Source organism: Hippoglossus stenolepis, chromosome 4 (genome assembly GCF_022539355.2).
Source record: "Hippoglossus stenolepis isolate QCI-W04-F060 chromosome 4, HSTE1.2, whole genome shotgun sequence".
Taxonomy (NCBI): domain Eukaryota; kingdom Metazoa; phylum Chordata; class Actinopteri; order Pleuronectiformes; family Pleuronectidae; genus Hippoglossus; species Hippoglossus stenolepis.
In genome coordinates this window covers 24,640,123-24,658,727 of record NC_061486.1, presented here as the reverse complement: position 1 = coordinate 24,658,727, position 18,605 = coordinate 24,640,123, and the positions used below count along the sequence as shown (strand labels likewise).

The 18,605-nt window shown below is 40.1% G+C and overlaps 1 protein-coding gene across 1 annotated transcript; it reads right to left on the bottom strand.

Moving 5' to 3' along the window:
* Positions 1-70: 70 nt before the first annotated feature.
* On the bottom strand, positions 71-17,000 carry bace1 (beta-secretase 1). The gene is made up of 9 exons (XM_035155373.2): positions 16,688-17,000; positions 6,851-6,939; positions 6,057-6,273; positions 4,173-4,310; positions 3,953-4,087; positions 3,759-3,860; positions 3,501-3,650; positions 1,744-1,915; positions 71-1,534 (listed from the first exon to the last, which is right to left on the bottom strand). The coding sequence occupies exons 1-9, from the start codon at positions 16,985-16,987 to the stop codon at positions 1,296-1,298; spliced, it is 1,542 nt and encodes a 513-aa protein (XP_035011264.1). The 5' UTR covers positions 16,988-17,000; the 3' UTR covers positions 71-1,295.
* Positions 17,001-18,605: the final 1,605 nt, after the last annotated feature.

The window sequence follows — 18,605 nt, the reverse complement described above, 5'->3', positions numbered from 1 at the left end:
CAGATTGAACGTGTATGAGGGTATGATTTTGCGTTTGTGCTTAATGTTTTGTGCAGAAAATGAAATGACATTTGACAGTTACAATAATTACTTTATTGGTTGAACAGTGCTGCCAGCGCCTGACAGATAAATATACAGTTCTGAGTTTTTCTATTTACAGCTTGCTGAGACACATCACAAACTGTCGCTTGTAGACATACATATAGTTCTTTAGTGTTATAACATACTTTGGGCTGGTTTCCTGGTCCAAGCATTCTGTGTATGGTCCCCATTGAAAGATGTGTTGAGTTAGGTTGTTTGTGTCTGTGAAAGAAGCCCTATTAAGTTAATGAGTGATGTTGTTACATATGCAAATCAGATGGTGCAGCAGTTTGGTAAGCAATGTGTATTTTGTGTGTGTGTGTGTGTGTGTCTGCGCAAAACAGAAGACCTGGAATGCATTCTGTACAATAGATTTAAGATATCAATATAAGAAGAAAAGGTGACATCTGATGCTGACTCTGTTCAGTAGTATCATAAAACTGATTTTATGCAGTAAATGCTGTAACAATCTGATACTTCCATACATTAGCCTCTTTATGCTTACTTGATTTGCTTGCAGAATTCTTTGCTGGCATTTGCAAAATAGTTTAACTTCATAGATGCTAGTATCGTTTTTTTGTCTTAATTTTCATTAAATCTTTCTGTATACTCTTCAATTACAGTACAGCTGTGCACACTTACAGGCATGCTCACACTTATCAACTTGTTTCATTCACTCATATGCCACAAAGAAAAGATCTATAAACTAAATGTTCAAATCATACCATCCATCATAACTGATGGTTTCACATTGTCGTATTCGGTCACATCCAGTTCATTTAGCCATGTTTGTAAATTAGGTTTTTGCTCCCATATCACTCTGTGTGGAGTTCTGCAATGCTGAGATAAATCTTTCAAAATTCCAAATCCAATTCTTCCCTGTGGTCTATTTATACACTATTTATAATAAAGACATAATTGTTTTATTTCACATTTGACTCAATTTTCACCATTCTGTTCTTCTAACCATGCAGATCTGCATAGGTGGCTCAAACAGGCAAAGTTGACGCCAATGCTTGAGGTCAGTTGTGGATCCTCACATACTGTCACTCAGCATTTTCTATACTTTATATATTATATTCCTGAAAAACCTTTTCAAAGCTCTCCTTCAACAGAACCCACTTGTCATACATCCCCTGTTCCCAAGATCCATTTCTCTCCTGTGTTTCAAGTTAAGGTCTCTATGACCAGTTTTGTTCCCTTCTTCTCCCCCTTCACTTTAGGAGCGATATGTCATCAGCAAAGTCCCCGTGTGGGTGGAGGCAACGGGCGAAGCGCCACTGGCACACCATGAGACACAGCGGCAGCATGAAGAGAGCACAGATTCCGGCCATGATGTAGGCGATGGTCATGAGAGTGGACTCGTCCGTCTGAGGGATGTTGTAGCCGCAGTCCTCCAGGTCAACGCCGTGGAATGGGCCCTCCACAGAGGCTGTGCGAAACTCATCGTGCACTAGAAGTGGGAGAATGGGATTAAAGGTATTTTACAAACACAAAGATCAACTTAGATACTTTTTCAACTTTATATTTCATAGCCTTTTATTAGTCCCTCTATCCCAGGTCATCTATAATTCTGTATTCATGTTTATTTTTTCACACAAGCCAACTTTTTTTCATTCTGTTACTCGTCCCCTCATCATCCCTCCTTACTATCCTCCTCACCATGGCAAGTGCTAACAGCAAAGCCAATTCTCTTCTTCTCACGGTCAAAGACCACGTAAAAGCCCTCCATGATGACAGCCCCCATCACTGTTCCAGTGCTCGACTGGGAAACGGCAAATTTATAGCAGTCCTCTTGGGCTGAAGCCACATCCTCTACTGGCCTCAGGTATTGCTAAAGATGAACAGAAAGAGAAAAGGATCAGAGGGCGGTTGGATTTGAGAGGAGTCACAAACACATACTCTTGTTGAAGTCCTTAGCGGTATTAGTGTAACGACTAGAATACGACTCTCACACTGTAGTGTATTGTGTGTATGTTGTGCTAAATTATGAACAGGATTGTATTAAAAATATTTTTATTTTTATGAATAAATCATTAAATGGTTGTAGACGCCACTTATATAGCACCTTTCTTAAAGCGATAGTTCACCCAAAGATGAAAAGATGATCACTTATTATCTACTCACCACTATGCCGATGGAGAGGTGGGTGAAGTGTTTCGAGTTTCAGGGGTAAACAGTGTTGCAGCCAAATCCAATACAATTTAAGTAAATGGTGACAACTTATTCAAACATATGTAACAATAGACAACTGTGAAGCACTTGAATGACACCACAGGAGCAGTATGAAGGCATTTTCTATTTTTTTCTGTTTTTTTAAGTTGGAAGAAGTGGTCACTGTAGTGCCACAACCCCAGATGGGGTGGAGGATGTTATTTGGCACTGCAAAAATGGAATACTAAAGAAGCAGAGCCTTAGGCAGGAGTAGGTGAAATAAAATGCATTTTATCAACAAAAAGGTAGAAGACGAAATGAACCGTAGGGAATCCAACAAAACTAAATCATACTAGAGAAAGAAAAGGGAAGAAAACAATAAATATTGGCGGCCTCAAGCAAGCTGCTAACTCCTCTCTCCTTCCTTCTTTACTTTCTTCACGACTGGCATTTACCTTTATAGCCTCACCTGCCTGGAACCTACCACCTGCGCTGGTAAGTATAGGGTGAGCTCAACCGAAAGACAAGTACAGAAACCACACTCAACTTGACGAACACACGACCAAGTTAGGACTCTGGCCTACTGCTGACCTCACAATTCAATCCATCTGCAAAAATACAGAAGATAAAGCCCCTCCTTTCTCCGAAGCCTGGTCGTGCAAACCTGCTCTCACTCTTCCTGATTGACCTGCTGATCTGACCCAACATACCTGGCAAAACAACATCCAAACAAAGCAACATCACAAACAGAACAAAATAACCTGTTAACTCATACTTGCTTTAAAATAATACAACACACAACTCAAAAGGATTATCGACATAATCTAATTGATAAATCAAAATTCAAATAATAATCAAATGACCCAAACTTTTAATGTAGGGAGACCGGGCCTGGTGAAACCATTTACTATTTACTTCAATTGTATTGGATTGAGCTGCAACGCTGTTTACCCCTGAAACTCTAAAAGTGTGTATGGTAATATATGGTAAATCTTTTTCATCCTCGGATATTTGTTTTCTTTTTGTTTTGTTTTTTCAGTTTTGTAATCCGTTGTGTGTTAAAAACATTAATGCCCCACTTTCTCGCAGTGAATCCGTCTGACAATATCTTGCTGTATTTTCATTGGGCTCACCCGGACTTCATCCAGATTTTGGGCCTGGCAAGTGAAACTCCTGTCCACTGCAACTAACACTGAACTCCAGATCATCCCCTGAAATTATCCTAAATTCAGTGCATGTCTGAAAGCAGCTATTGTGTATATTACCTGCGGTAGGATGGAGATCCGGAAGGACTGGTTGCGGTTTTCACTCATCAGGTATAGGGAGATAACTGGGAAGATGTGCCAGGGTGTAGTGCCGACCTGCCAACATACCAGCTGCTCCCCCAGCCAGAATCCAGAGGGAAACTGTTCAGTCTGAAATACAGAGGCAGGAAGACAGATTCATTTAAAGATCCCAAATAATGATCAATTACTTAATATTGACAGAGCGAAAAAGGTCTGTATGTTACTGTAAGGACTGACCGAAGAGGCAGCTTCAATAGCCTTGACTGCAGCCTGGAAGACTTTTCTAGGCAGCCGAAGGTTGGTGGTGCCACTGTCTACAATACTCTTATCATAGTTGTACTGTCAAAGACAGAGAAATAGTCACAAGTTACAAATCTCTTGGATGAAATCAATGAATGACCGTTAAATAATTCATATCAGTCACATCTCACCTCTTTACAGTCCATGTTGAGGTCCTGCCCATTAACCTCAATACGTACGATGATGACCTCATAATACCATTCCCTGCGGATAGGAGTGTACCAAAGCTCTCCTACGTGCAGTGATTTGTCCACTCCACCGATGATCTGTGAGCACAAAGGGGAAATATTCAAATATGATACTGGATGCTGTATGTGCATGTGCATGTGTGTGTGTGTGTGTGTGTCTCACCATGCTGCCACCAACAGTAGCGCTGCCGAGGAAGTCGTTTTGGGTGTAGCCAGCTCCACACAGCTGGAGAGAGAAGAGGTTGGGGACAGGGGTCTGACGAACCAGAGAGTCAAAGAAAGGCTCCAATGTCTCATCAGGCTGGAGAGAAACAGAAAGGGTGATGATAGGATGATTTACTTCTGAATAGCTTAACCAAGCTGCTGTTTATAGCGTCAGCTTCAAATCTCTCCTCTAAAATAACATATTCTTATAAAGTGCAAAATAAAGTGTTATTTTCCTTATCAAATTCTTCAGATGTCAGATGTTTGAATTATTCAAGAACTGTATTCTATGTCCATCCCTAGATCCAATGTCATTATAGCATAGTAGTATCATCATAACAGTATCATCCTCTTACACCAGATTAGATATTCAGGAAGCTACAAAAAAGGAGATGAAGTATTCTCTGTAGCTTTTTAACAAGCTCAGGGCTCATAGGGGCTACCCTATTTCACTGTCTCGATCATTCACAGGAGACTTAATGAACAACACCTTTGAAACTATTCTAACTGCCTATGTTTGGTATGCTGGAGAGAAGTAATGTTAGCAAATATGTACAGTAACAAATTACTGCTACAGAGGCATAATGAATATCAAAACTTTTAACACTAGCAAAGCATTAGTTTTGTAAATCTTCCCATTTCCACAGCTGACAGTTAACGTAAGCACCATTATCCTTTTGGACAAGAGCTTAATATGGATCTGATATCTAGCTCTCAACCTCCTACCCTCTCACCCCCACATTCTTCCTAATATACTTTTATATTTTATATCTTTCACAAGAACAGAATCAGAAAAACATCACTGTTGCCCACTGAATAATTGTTTTGTTAAAGCACAATAAGCATTTAGGAAAGAGGAAGAAAAACAGTGAAACAAGTAAAATTACTATAAATTATGAATAATAATATTCAGAGTACATGGAATGAAAAAAGTGCCCAAATGCAAATGTGTGAGGTAGAATATCCAGGCCCCATTAACATGAGCATATAGCAGGTCACAGTTTCAGTCTCCTCAGGAAGTGCAGTCCACAAACTGAGTGAAAGTGGGGAGACTCTTGCCCAGTTGACGATCATGAAGAAAGCGCTGTGGTGGAGGGTCTAGAGTCTTGCAGTAACAGAGCAGATGACATTACACACAGTTGCTGGGTTAACAGAGAAGCGGATGCAAACATAAAGCAAGATGGCGCGTGAGACCTCCCCTGCAATGTGATATGGACATAAGGCAAAAGGTTCAATGTATGGGCTGCAGACACGTTCCTGAAAGCCGTAGATGGTAGTGATGGCACCTGGAGTATCTTCCTGTTGCCATGACTCTCTGTGAAACATTACGCTCACCGAAGTCCCTCAAGATTCCTCATCTTGGCTGCTAGCTCGTCCATCTTATTGTCCAGTGATCTCATATAGTCCATGATTATAGAATGGAGAGATGCTCTCCTCCATCAGTCTCTGACTGGATCCATACTAGTAAATACTGTTTCTCTCCCTGTCCTTCCTGCTGCCCCCCTTGCCAGATACTACTAAAACTGTGTTTTCAAACAATTTCTGTCCACACAAGTTTAGCCTCTGTATCAGTTTTAATCCCCATCCATGCTAACACGCCTGAAAATGCATATCAAGTGACCACTCACGTATGCATACGCGTGCTGGTGTACACAGGAAGGCATGCGCGTTCTGCTGGACATGGGAATTGTCACAAATCGCTCTAATAATAGCACGTCTCATACACATGCAAGCAGTTGTATCATTGTAAAATACAGAATTTAACTGCACATCAGCTGTTAGCAAAGACAACAGGATCAGCAATGCTTGGAATTGATTATCCATGTTGGGTTGCTGCTCTCACCCGGGCTATGTCAGCGTAGGCCAGTCCCAGGATTCCCTCCCAGTTGGATCCGTTGATGAAGAAGCGATCTGACTGGGTGATTGCAGCAATGTTGGCACGCAGGCTGGCGTTGGGGCCATGTGGGACAGAGACTAGGTCAGTGCCCAGCTCCCCTTCCCAGCGGCCTTGGGTGTAAGGAACGTACACGCTCCTTCCGAGGTCATTGTATGAGCTGGAGCTGTGAATGGATTTAGAAGACAATAGAGAGGAAGAAAAGAGTTGGAGGTGAGAAAATGGTGATTGAGAAATAATACCTCTTGTAAAACAAAGTTAGTGGGTTTACACAGGTTTTTTAAACAAAGGTAAATCCGTTTAAAAAAGGCAATTGACTCCTTTCCCATTGCCAGTAGAGGAGTTTGCCTTTCTGTATTTTTCCTCTGGTGCGTCATGTTTGATGTCACAAATGCACCGACAATTGAGGCGCTCTGTCACCTCGCTGTCAGGTCAAATTAACAAATTCTGAACAGTTGTGGTATTCCAGTGAAAAAAGGAAAACAGGTAAATGACCATATTAAAAAGCATCTATTCATGTTTCCATCTTTGGGTTTTCTCAATAATAAAATAAAGTAGAAAGAAATTAACCATCAGCAAGTATTGTATCGTAAATAATTTTAGTACACAAAAAAAGAATCTGCAAAGAATGCTACAGTTAAAAAATAATAAATGTTCTGTTTGAACTTTTCCATAAAAATGAATTTAGTGATGGAAAAAATAATTGTGGCTGTTTGTATACTTTTACATGCGTTTCTACTCACAGTGAGCGATGGTAGTATCTGTGCAGAAAGGGATGTGCAGCCGCCCCGACAGCAAAGTTACTGCTTCCTGTATCCACCAATATGTTCAGCTAATAAGGTGGAGAGAGAATGAGAGAGACACAGAGGAATTATTTAAACATATGCAGTGTACTTTTTTGCAGAAATCAATAGATTTGTAAAACTGATGCTTGGCTGACACTGTGAATTTGATTACGCTCAATCTCCGAAGCCAAAGTGAAATCTGTAACTGCTCCCTCTCAGACAGACTTGGCCATTTGTAAAACAATTGTCTCTGCGTTTTATGTGTGTTATTGATTAATTCAACCTTTTTTTAAAGGTTCGGGCTATTTGTTGGAGGCCTGTTGTCAGTGTCATCTCTCACTGTTTAAATTTTTCATATCATAGTCAATCTATTTCTCTTTCCCTCTAGTGTCCTGTGGCATTTTCCTGTTGCCCTACATGTCCTTCAGCATCCCTGCTCTTTCTCCTCTCTAGCCCTCCACTCTTCTTAGGTTGCACCTCTTACTCCCCCTTTTCTCCCATCTCCTCCTCTCCTATCTGCATCTCCATGTGAGTATCATATTTTGCACAATCAGTCCAAACAGTGAATGTGTAAATGGAGCACAATGGCAGAAGACAAGACAGATGTATTGAATGACACTACTTAATATAACTGTGTCCCATTCATCAACTGTTCAATTACATTTTTATGCATATGGCTCTAGCTAGCAACGTTGTGGTTGTTGTTTAAATTAAAGATTCCTGATCACAGTTAAAGAAAAGAAAAAAACCCACCAACACACTGGCAAAGGAAACAGATGGAAAGAGGAAAGACACGTAAGACACGAGTGGCACAGAAACACCCAAACAGATAAAGAGAGCAGCAGCCATAGAGCAAGGTGTTCAATAATGGATTGGCTCTTTAAATGTCCACAGAATTGCAACTGTCTCAAGTATTGTTCACACCAGTGCTAAGTGATAATGCTAGTTACACACACCACACTTTCCTCTGGACATTTTTTTGCTGACTGCACAGGATAAATCTGTTTTTAGTTTTATCCACATACACACACACGCGCAAACACACACAGAGACAAGGCTGCATCCTGACAGGCGTTGGCATTTTATCACTTATCGTAATAATTCAAGTTCAAGGCCATTTTGCTCTTCCTGAATCACAGTGCTTTGAAGCCGCTCTGTATCTATTATGTGCAGACACATTTACTTATTTATATAAAGCTTTCAGCATTCATCTGGATGCAGTGTTATCCGAAGCCTTAAACACATTTAGATAATTTCAATACAAAGAGCCTGCAAATTATTGTTGTTACAGACATTGTTATCATGTCAATGAGGCACTTTAGTGCTGATTAATATGCACAGGTCTGAGATCTGCAGTGCATTTGGCCCTGTTTCCCTAAGGATCAGTGTGCTGGGTATAAGGTAAAAGGGGGCTGACCTCTTTGACAATTCCAAAACAAATTAGAAATCAATATACTCTTTTAAATCGTCTAATTTCGCACTGATTTCAACTCCATCTTTTACTATGTTTTTAATATGAACACAAAATTATCATTTGCTAAAGAGAGAACAGTTTTTCACATAAGAAATTACTGTATTTATGGTTTTACCCTTGCTTTTATCATGGTGGATGGGGCTCAGCTGGAAAACAGTGTTGTGACCATAGACATTTTATAAAGGTTGTGACATATATCCAATCGGTATTGGGCAACATTTAAATCTAAATGTGAGCCAAGTCATTGTTTTGTTTTTTGCTTATTTTGCCAAAGCACAGTCAATCAAACCTGATCAAACCACATCCACATGGTCTGGACAAAGCAGATTCACCTTTTGAGTCTCAGATGCTTTATAATTAATTCCAAAAATCCATTTGTGAATATTTTGTTCATAAGAAATAACTAAAAGCTTTTTATGTGTGCTTTTTTTCACCTTTATTTTTGCAGCCTAAAACCTTTGATTTTATGGATTATTATTTCAGGCTTCAAGCTAATAAGGACAATAGAAATGAATATGGTACTTACACCTTGGATATCCATTAAATATAAGATTCTTACATTCATATTATGAATACAATACGATGACGCTTCTAACACGCGACAGACACAAAAATGAAAAAAAGTAAAAGAAAACCAATATCTCCGGGTCAAAAAGCAGAGCAACACTCATAGAAGACACCAACAAAGAGATTGGGGCGATAAGAGCTGACACCGGTGTATGTGTGTTGTCAAGAAAATCACGGGATCTCTGCAGCTGTATTAATAGGTCACTTCCTGCCTCTGTCTGCTGCACCCGGCTGCTCCACCTCTTGCCTGAATAATGTGGAGGATTTGTTGCTGCTGTGAACGTGCCTCTGCAGAGAACCTGACGCTGCATCATGCATGTGTGAGAATCAAACTGCAGGTAAAGTCTTTGGCTTCATGTTGTCAAAGAAAAAAAAAATATAGGCCTTTGCACATCAATGACAAAACAACTGAATTGCATGAAACAGCCAATAATTCTGAGAAAAATTTGGACATGCCTGACTATTCAGACAGTGTGAAGAAGTACGGCTACAGATCACAGTTAGGGCCAGAGCACCGATGGCCCTATTGCTTTTCGAATTTTTGACGTTGTGAACATACTCGAAAACTCACCAAATTTTGCGGGCGCGTCAGGCCTGGTGAAAATGTATGTATTCTGGAGTAATTGGAACTGGGCGTGGCAAAATGGCTCCACAGCACCCCTTAAAACTTCACTCAAATTAGTTTTATCTCAAAGAGTGTCATCTCAAGAACGTGGAGATTAAAACTACCTTGATTTTGGAATTTTTGTCACACGGTGTGACCATGGCGTGGCGTAAAATTTTGATGAGTCCCCATCAAAACACAAGGTTTACACTATGATGCACTGCTCCTGGCTGCTTCACAATATACAGCTCAAATGAGCTCAGACAAGTCATACGACCTTCATGGTCAGAATTGTGACATTTCCTCAAACCGTGTAAACATTGAGGTGCAGTGAAGGTTGATCCTTCGCCAAAGGAGACAAAGTTGTCATAACTCCACTGTGCATCGTCCAATCAGCACAAAGCTTCTGTCACATGATCAGATTTCCCGCCTGAACAGTTCCATCTGTCAATAATAACTCATGGTCATAGTGCCTCCTAATGATTCACTGTGAAAAGGACGTCCCGGCCTTAACCTCTTCATACACAAGTGATGCAAACCCCTTCTAATGCACAACATGGGTCAAAAATGACCTGTATTCATTTCCTGTGTTATTTCATGCATGACTGGGTGTTTCTTTGCTATATTATTTTATTCTATAAGGAAGAAGAATAAGCTTTCAAAATATGGCTTATTCCTCCTTCTTCATTTAGGAGAAGGCTCCTTTGATGACATAGAAGTCTTTGTATATGTCATCAAAGGAGCCTTCTTCATTTCGGAGAGCTGGATTCCAAGACACACCCACAACTCCAGCTTCATCCTGTAGATTAGAACATAGTCTCAGTTCTCAGCATCAGAGATTTCAGACTCAGAATCAAGACCAAGAATTTCCTCCTCATCCTTCTCATCCTGTTCTTCATGCAGCATATCTATGACCATGTCAACCGTAAGTCTGAAATAATTGCGACCAGCCTTACTAACACTCTGGATAAAGAAAATCTAAAGCATATTTTCAAATGTATATCAATCAGTCTATTAAGTATACTGTTATATTTCGAGTTTTATTTTGTTGATCTAGCTATAATTAGCTAGCCAGAAAAGAAGCTAGTTAGCTAACAGCTAGTTAGTATTGTACATATTTATCTTTCTAACTAGTAATGGATTGTAAAATAAGACTTACATGCATCAGACGTGCAAAAGCAGCTTTGTGAAATGAATGGTAGGTGTTTTGTGGTGAATACATGCAGTATGGGTCATTTTTGACCATGTGTGTAAAAGTGATGTAGAAATACAAAATTTAAGTTTGTTTATAAAGTAAGAAAGTAAAAAGGGATATAATGATTTGTGGAAATCAAAAACAAGATGTTTAATGAATATTTAGAATATTAAATGATAAAATTACATTTAATTTAAAAAATATAGCAAATAAACACTGCATGAAGAATACGGCTCATTTTTTACCCATTTTGTACATTAGAAGGGTAGTGATACAAAAATGATTTTTATTCCAAACATAATAAAGGAAAAATTTAAATAAGGATTTGTGAAACAAGTTAATTGGGGAATACCTGAAATACTGAATGATACATTTCCTTCACTGCAAAGATATAGAAAATAAAAACTGAGCCGGGTCACTTTTGACCCATGTTGTGTATCAAAGGGTTAACATCTCCATATGTCAAAACTAACTCGGGGTCATAGCGCCACCTACTGATTCACCATGAAACAGGACGTTTTTTTTAACTTTTATGTCCAATCGGCCCCAAATGGCTCAGCTTCATCAGAGCCCCAACCTGAACAGATATATTAGTCTGTATGTAGGAATAGCGCCACCTACTGGCAACAGGAAGTAAGCTTCGTTTTACAGCTTTAATTAGATTTACATACAATTTTCACCGTGTGGTCTGCCCTTGATGGCGTGGACCGTAATGCGAGGTTTGTGGGCGTGGTTCGACATTGCGTGACGGACACAGGAAGTGAAGCACGCAGCACTGAGCTGTTTCGCCCGATCTCAGACTGCCATCCCCACATAAGGTCCCGAGTTCGCAAGTGCTTGTGAGCCTCGCAGCCCTAGTTTTACTTGAGAATGTAATTTGAGTAAGCTTGTTTGTAAACAGTCCCAGTTGTCGGCATTTGGTTCATTCATTTTCTTCAACAGGAGTTTGGTTGCCTGTTTCTTGACAGAAGAGAAAGGTGTTCCTCTATTGCTCTAGCACAGCTTCAAAATGTGCCATTGTCAACCACATGCGTTCTGATTGGTTAGAAGTGTACACAGAAAGCAAACCTTGGAAAAATTGACCTCGGTTCTAAGGAATAAAAGTTGCAACATCACTCAGTGAAAATCTTGGATGTTTACGCTTACATTGACTGGTTCCTAAGATGTCGTAATCAAACCCTTATGACAAAAAAATATATTTGAGGCTTGGCATTTTACAGTTTAACCATAAACCTAAATAAAAATCTAAATAAATAACAAATACAACCAATTATGTAGAACTTGAATTAAGAAAATATGCATATTTTATATAAAAACATCTTTACCTAATTGCTTTTTTACTTTGTTTATAACTGTAGTATAAAAGTTTTTATAACAGTGCATATCGCAAACAATGACACCAACATATTTGCAAAAGGTTCATACTGGCCAACAGATAAAATGTTTGGGTTCTATTGCTTGATATAATACATATCTCAATTTTGTTAACATATTGGCACAAAGAATAAATCAAAAACATGTAAATGATGCCCAAGCCTCCAGCAGGGTGAATATCTGCTGTCACCTGGTTAAAGGACACCTTAGCTTCAAAAACCTTGTGTTAGGGTTAGTCTGTCTTTGCTGATTGTCCTCAACTGGCTCAGACAAGTCATACGACCTTCATGGTCAGAATTGTGACATTTCCTCAAACCGTGTAAACATTGAGGTGCAGTGAAGGTTGATCCTTCGCCAAAGGAGACAAAGTTGTCATAACTCCACTGTGCATCGTCCAATCAGCACAAAAATTCTGTCACATGATCAGATTTCCCGCCTGAACAGTTCCATCTGTCAATAATAACTCATGGTCATAGAGCCTCCTAATGATTCACTGTGAAAAGGACGTTTTTTAAAAACTACACTGCATTGTCCAATCACGACCAAAATACTCACCTATGATCAGAGTTCCAATGGAACAGCTCCATATCTCAATATTAACTCGGTCATAGCGCCATCTACTGATTTGTCATGAAACAGGAAGTATTTTTTAACGCCACTGTGCATTGTCCAATAAGCACCAAAATGTTCACCTATAATCACAGTCCAGGCCTAAACAGCTCCATATGTCAAAATTAACTCAGGGTCATAGCACTACCTACTGATCAGCGTGAAAATTAAGTTGTTGTAACTCCACTGTGCATTGTCCTATCAGCAACAAAATACTCGCCTATGATCAGAGTCCCGGCCTTAACCCCTTCATACACAAGCGATGCAAACCCCTTCTAATGCACAACATGGGTCAAAAATGACCTGTATTCATTTCCTGTGTTATTTCATGCATGGCTGGGTGTTTCTTTGCTATATTATTTTATTCTATAAGGAAGAAGAATAAGCTTTCAAAATATGGCTTATTCCTCCTTCTTCATTTAGGAGAAGGCTCCTTTGATGACATAGAAGTCTTTGTATATGTCATCAAAGGAGCCTTCTTCATTTCGGAGAGCTGGATTCCAAGACACACCCACAACTCCAGCTTCATCCTGTAGATTAGAACATAGTCTCAGTTCTCAGCATCAGAGATTTCAGACTCAGAATCAAGACCAAGAATTTCCTCCTCATCCTTCTCATCCTGTTCTTCATGCAGCATATCTATGACCATGTCAACCGTAAGTCTGAAATAATTGCGACCAGCCTTACTAACACTCTGGATAAAGAAAATCTAAAGCATATTTTCAAATGTATATCAATCAGTCTATTAAGTATACTGTTATATTTCGAGTTTTATTTTGTTGATCTAGCTATAATTAGCTAGCCAGAAAAGAAGCTAGTTAGCTAACAGCTAGTTAGTATTGTACATATTTATCTTTCTAACTAGTAATGGATTGTAAAATAAGACTTACATGCATCAGACGTGCAAAAGCAGCTTTGTGAAATGAATGGTAGGTGTTTTGTGGTGAATACATGCAGTATGGGTCATTTTTGACCATGTGTGTAAAAGTGATGTAGAAATACAAAATTTAAGTTTGTTTATAAAGTAAGAAAGGAAAAAGGGATATAATGATTTGTGGAAATCAAAAACAAGATGTTTAATGAATATTTAGAATATTAAATGATAAAATTACATTTAATTTAAAAAATATAGCAAAGAAACACTTGTGCATGAAGAATACGGGTCATTTTTGACCAATTTTGTACATTAGAAGGGTAGTGATACAAAAATGATTTTTATTCCAAACTTAACAAGTTAATTGGGGAATACCTGAAATACTGAATGATAAAATTCCTTCACTGCAAAGATATAGAAAATAAAAACTGAGCCGGGTCACTTTTGACCCATGTTGTGTATCAAAGGGTTAACATCTCCATATGTCAAAACTAACTCAGGGTCATAGCGCCACCTACTGATTCACCATGAAACAGGACGTTTTTTTTAACTTTTATGTCCAATCGGCCCCAAATGGCTCAGCTTCATCAGAGCCCCAACCTGAACAGATATATTAGTCTGTATGTAGGAATAGCGCCACCTACTGGCAACAGGAAGTAAGCTTCGTTTTACAGCTTTAATTAGATTTACATACAATTTTCACCGTGTGGTCTGCCCTTGATGGCGTGGACCGTAATGCGAGGTTTGTGGGCGTGGTTCGACATTGCGTGACGGACACAGGAAGTGAAGCACGCAGCACTGAGCTGTTTCGCCCGATCTCAGACTGCCCTCCCCACATGAGGTCCCGAGTTCGCAAGTGCTCAGGCCCGCAAAGTGCTGCTTCGCAGCCCTAGTTTTACTTGAGAATGTAATTTGAGTAAGCTTGTTTGTAAACAGTCCCAGTTGTCGGCATTTGGTTCATTCATTTTCTTCAACAGGAGTTTGGTTGCCTGTTTCTTGACAGAAGAGAAAGGTGTTCCTCTATTGCTCTAGCACAGCTTCAAAATGTGCCATTGTCAACCACATGCGTTCTGATTGGTTAGAAGTGTACACAGAAAGCAAACCTTGGAAAAATTGACCTCGGTTCAAAGGAATAAAAGTTGCAACATCACTCAGTGAAAATCGTGGATGTTTACGCTTACATTGACTGGTTCCTAAGATGTCGTAATCAAACCCTTGTGACAAAAAAATATATTTGAGGCTTGGTATTTTACAGTTTAACCATAAACTTAAATAAAAATCTAAATAAATAACAAATACAACCAATTATGTAGAACTTGAATTAAGAAAATATGCATATTTTATATAAAAACATCTTTACCTAATTGCTTTTTTACTTTGTTTATAACTGTAGTATAAAAGTTTTTATAACAGTGCATATCAGCAAACAATGACACCAACATATCTGCAAAAGGTTCATACTGGCCAACAGATAAATCGTTTGGGTTCTATTGCTTGATATAATACATATCTCAATTTTGTTAACATATTGGCACAAAGAATAAATCAAAAACGTGTAAATGATGCCCAAGCCTCCAGCAGGGTGAATATCTGCTGTCACCTGGTTAAAGGACACCTTAGCTTCAAAAACCTTGTGTTGGGGTTAGTCTGTCTTTGCTGATTGTCCTCAACTGGCTGGTCGTCACTGTGGTGTCTCCCTCCTTGATATACTGTAGGAAGCATCTGTCTCAGTGGCTTTGTGACACCTCCATTTTTAACCTTAGAGCCCTCCATCTCTCTCATCATCTCCTAATAGCCCCTAGTCTACCTCCCACATCATCCCTCTGTCACACACTCTTGGTTTCTCTCTACCTCTCTCAGACTCACTGTCTCCCACACTTGCTCTAATGCACTCCTGGTTGCCCTCCCCGGTTGTCTCTCTTTGCTGCTGTTAATTTCATTTCTCCATTTCACGCTCTCTGTCACCTTTGTCCTCCCCTCCTTCTCCTCTTCTTCCACCTCATCACTTTCTCCCTCCCAACTCTATCCATCGCCCTCTGTGTGCCAGCCTGTACACCGCAGCTGCACCCAGCTGGCACTCTTCACTCCACAGAATTAATGGTTCCATTATCTGTCTGTGTCATTCAGTCCTCTTTCTCACTTTCACACACACACAGACTCACACACTTGCACACACAGGCCATCTGTCACTGCAAGGACATCAACAGTATTGGACAATCGGACTATGTTCAAAGCAGGTTTTTATCAATTGTAATCCAAAAATGGGGTCAGGTGTAATCATTCCACTTTATCTTACGTGATTTAATTTACATATCTGTCGTTTTTGGATGTATTTTTAAAATTTTTATAATGTATTTTAATAATGGGTTACATGCTTGTTTTTAGCGGTAGCAGTGTTTATTTATGGATTATCTTATATTATTATTATCGGTTGTAGTGTTTTAGTTATTGGGTTTGTTGCACAGTTAACTTGGATGGTATATATAATGGTAATGAATTATCCATAGACATGTGTAATTATATAAGATAGATAATTATATTTTATTTCAGGTGGCTCAGAACAACAGATGAAAATGATCTCATAAGGCTAATTCTGGCAAATTTTCATTTTGTCTGTTGATTCATGAACACTGTCCCAATCAAATAAATCCAAAAATGAAATGAATACATTATTATACTTACTATTTACCTTATACTTATTATTACTTTACTGATCTCCATTTTTCACTGTCCTCATTGCTGGTGTAACACTGCACGTTTCTCTGTTGTGGGACAAATGAAGGGCTATCTCATCTTAAATACAGTAAGAGTGCAAAATATAAGATAAGATAAGATAAGATACGATAAGATAAACTTTATTGTCCCTGGGGAGATTTGCTTTGTGCAGCCTGCAGTTTCACATAAATAATACACATTGGCCTATAACACTTCCACACACATGCCACAGTTCACACATACACATCTGCTGACAATGAGCACATATTGCGCAACCTTTTTATATTACAAAATGATACATAAATGACACATCACGTGGTTATATTCGTATATGAAGCGTGCTTTTGACACCATATTGATCATGGTGTATATGCAACCTTTACCTTCTGCGGAGGAGAACCCACGGCCATCTCCACGTAGTATCCCTGTCCGGACTTCCCCCGCAGGTTATCGATCATATCCACGAAGCTGATGCCGCTCGCTGCCGCTCCTCTCCTGCGCCGCGCCGCGTGTCTCCCCGCGGCAGGCGGCAGCGGCAGTAACGGTTCAGCGCGAGCGCCTTGCCGCAGTGGCACGCGGATGGCCCGAGGCAGGCCCGAGGCTTCCGGCGCCGAGTGACCGCAGCTGAGGCAGCACATAGCCGACAATATAACCAGAGCGCCCCGTAACGACGACGCCTCCATGATGAAGAGCTTGTGTTTGTCTCTGTGTGTGTGTTTGGCTTTGACTCCGTTCACTTTGACGCCCGCTCTGCAGCAGCGGGGCGGAGGAGAACCGGTGGCGACGATGCTAAAATGACGGCTATACTCATGCTGGCAGCTGAGCCGCCGAGGGGGACGGGGTCACTGCGCTTCCACTGCGGGTTTTCTGACAGCTTATTCAGAAGAAAACACTATGCGACCACACGGATATCCAGCGCTGGAGGTCTAACCGCCCTCCCGGTTAAGCTCTCGCTGCCTCCGCTCGCCGTGTCTCATCAACCCGCAGGCCCGCGCTGTTTCCTCCGCACATCCTCACGTCAAACGAGCCGAGCCGTGGTGGGTGGACAGGCTGTCCGGCGAGCTACCGTGATCCGCATCCTCCCCCTGTCCTCTCCCGGGCCGGTCCTTCTGTTCTCCTCCTTCCAGTCTTTCACCTCCGCCTCCTCCTCCATCCACCCCGCTGCATCCTCCAGAGCTGAGGCAGCGAGCATCACCGCCGTCAAGGTGAAGCGCCTCCCCACATGACTTCCTGTCAGCGCTTTCAAAATAACATTAAAGGTCCAGTGTGGAAGATTTAGGTGAAAGGGATCGATTGGCAGAAATTGAATATAAAGGAATCCTACGGATGTTGTCACTAGTGTGTGATCATCTAAATCATACGAATTGTTGTTTTCTTTACCATAGAATGAGCCCTTAACATTTAAATACTTCTGGAGTGGGTTCTCTTTGCGGAGGCCGCCATGTTTTTTACTGGACAAACTAAACTCCTTTTGAGTTTTTCTGAAAACTGAAGGCTTCCACGGGTTCTCTTTGATGTTTGGAAGGGGAGGGAGAGGTGAGGGGATAGCTGCAACATGACACTTCACCACTAGATGTCACTAAATTCTACACACTAAACCTTTAAAACATCCTCACTGTATTGTCAAAGAGCACCATTTAAAAACTAGGATGGCACTCAATCGAGTACTCCTTTTTAAAACTTCTCAGTAAAGCACTTTTTAGGATTTCAGTGTGTAATTTAATTCATATTGTGTTGTATTTTATCTGGACCCTGAGTCTCAATAGTAAAAATGTCATGTCATGTCAGCACACATCTCCGCCAAGGCCTAACAATCCCCTCATGAAACAAAATTTAAGTCACTGGATCTGGATTTTTATTTGGATCTGCAAAAAATTGCACAAACTCATAAATATCATTCCCCCAAACATGCCTATTTTTCTGATCAAGATCAATGATTATTTTCTGAGAAATTAACAAATGTGTCAATAAACGCCATATTTCACAGTGTAAATTTTTTTTAATGGGTTCTATCTTAACTCATGCATCACTTCTCCACAAAGTTTCATGGAATCCCCTTTTTTCATAATCCTGCTAAATAATAAATACATGCGGATGAACACACACAACCTTATTTGTGGTAAAGTCGGTTGTAAAATGAAGCTAGTTTGCCTTGTTGGCTTAAATCCACATTTTAGCTCATTTTAACATGTGTGATAAAATAGGCTTCTTTAGGCATATACACCATCATCATTTAAAATCCAAATTGACTTAAAAACACATTTCTGTCACGATTCCTTACACCAGGTCTTCCAGTTTGTA

Coding starts and splice junctions, on each gene's coding strand:
- bace1 (XM_035155373.2), bottom strand. CDS start 16,987: ATGGAGGCGTCGTCGTTACGGGGCGCTCTGGTTATATTGTCGGCTATG. Junction 6,940..16,687: donor TGGGTTCTCCTCCGCAGAAG/GTAAAGGTTGCA, acceptor CCACCTTATTAG/CTGAACATATTGGTGGATAC. Junction 6,274..6,850: donor AGATACTACCATCGCTCACT/GTGAGTAGAAAC, acceptor ATCCATTCACAG/CTCCAGCTCATACAATGACC.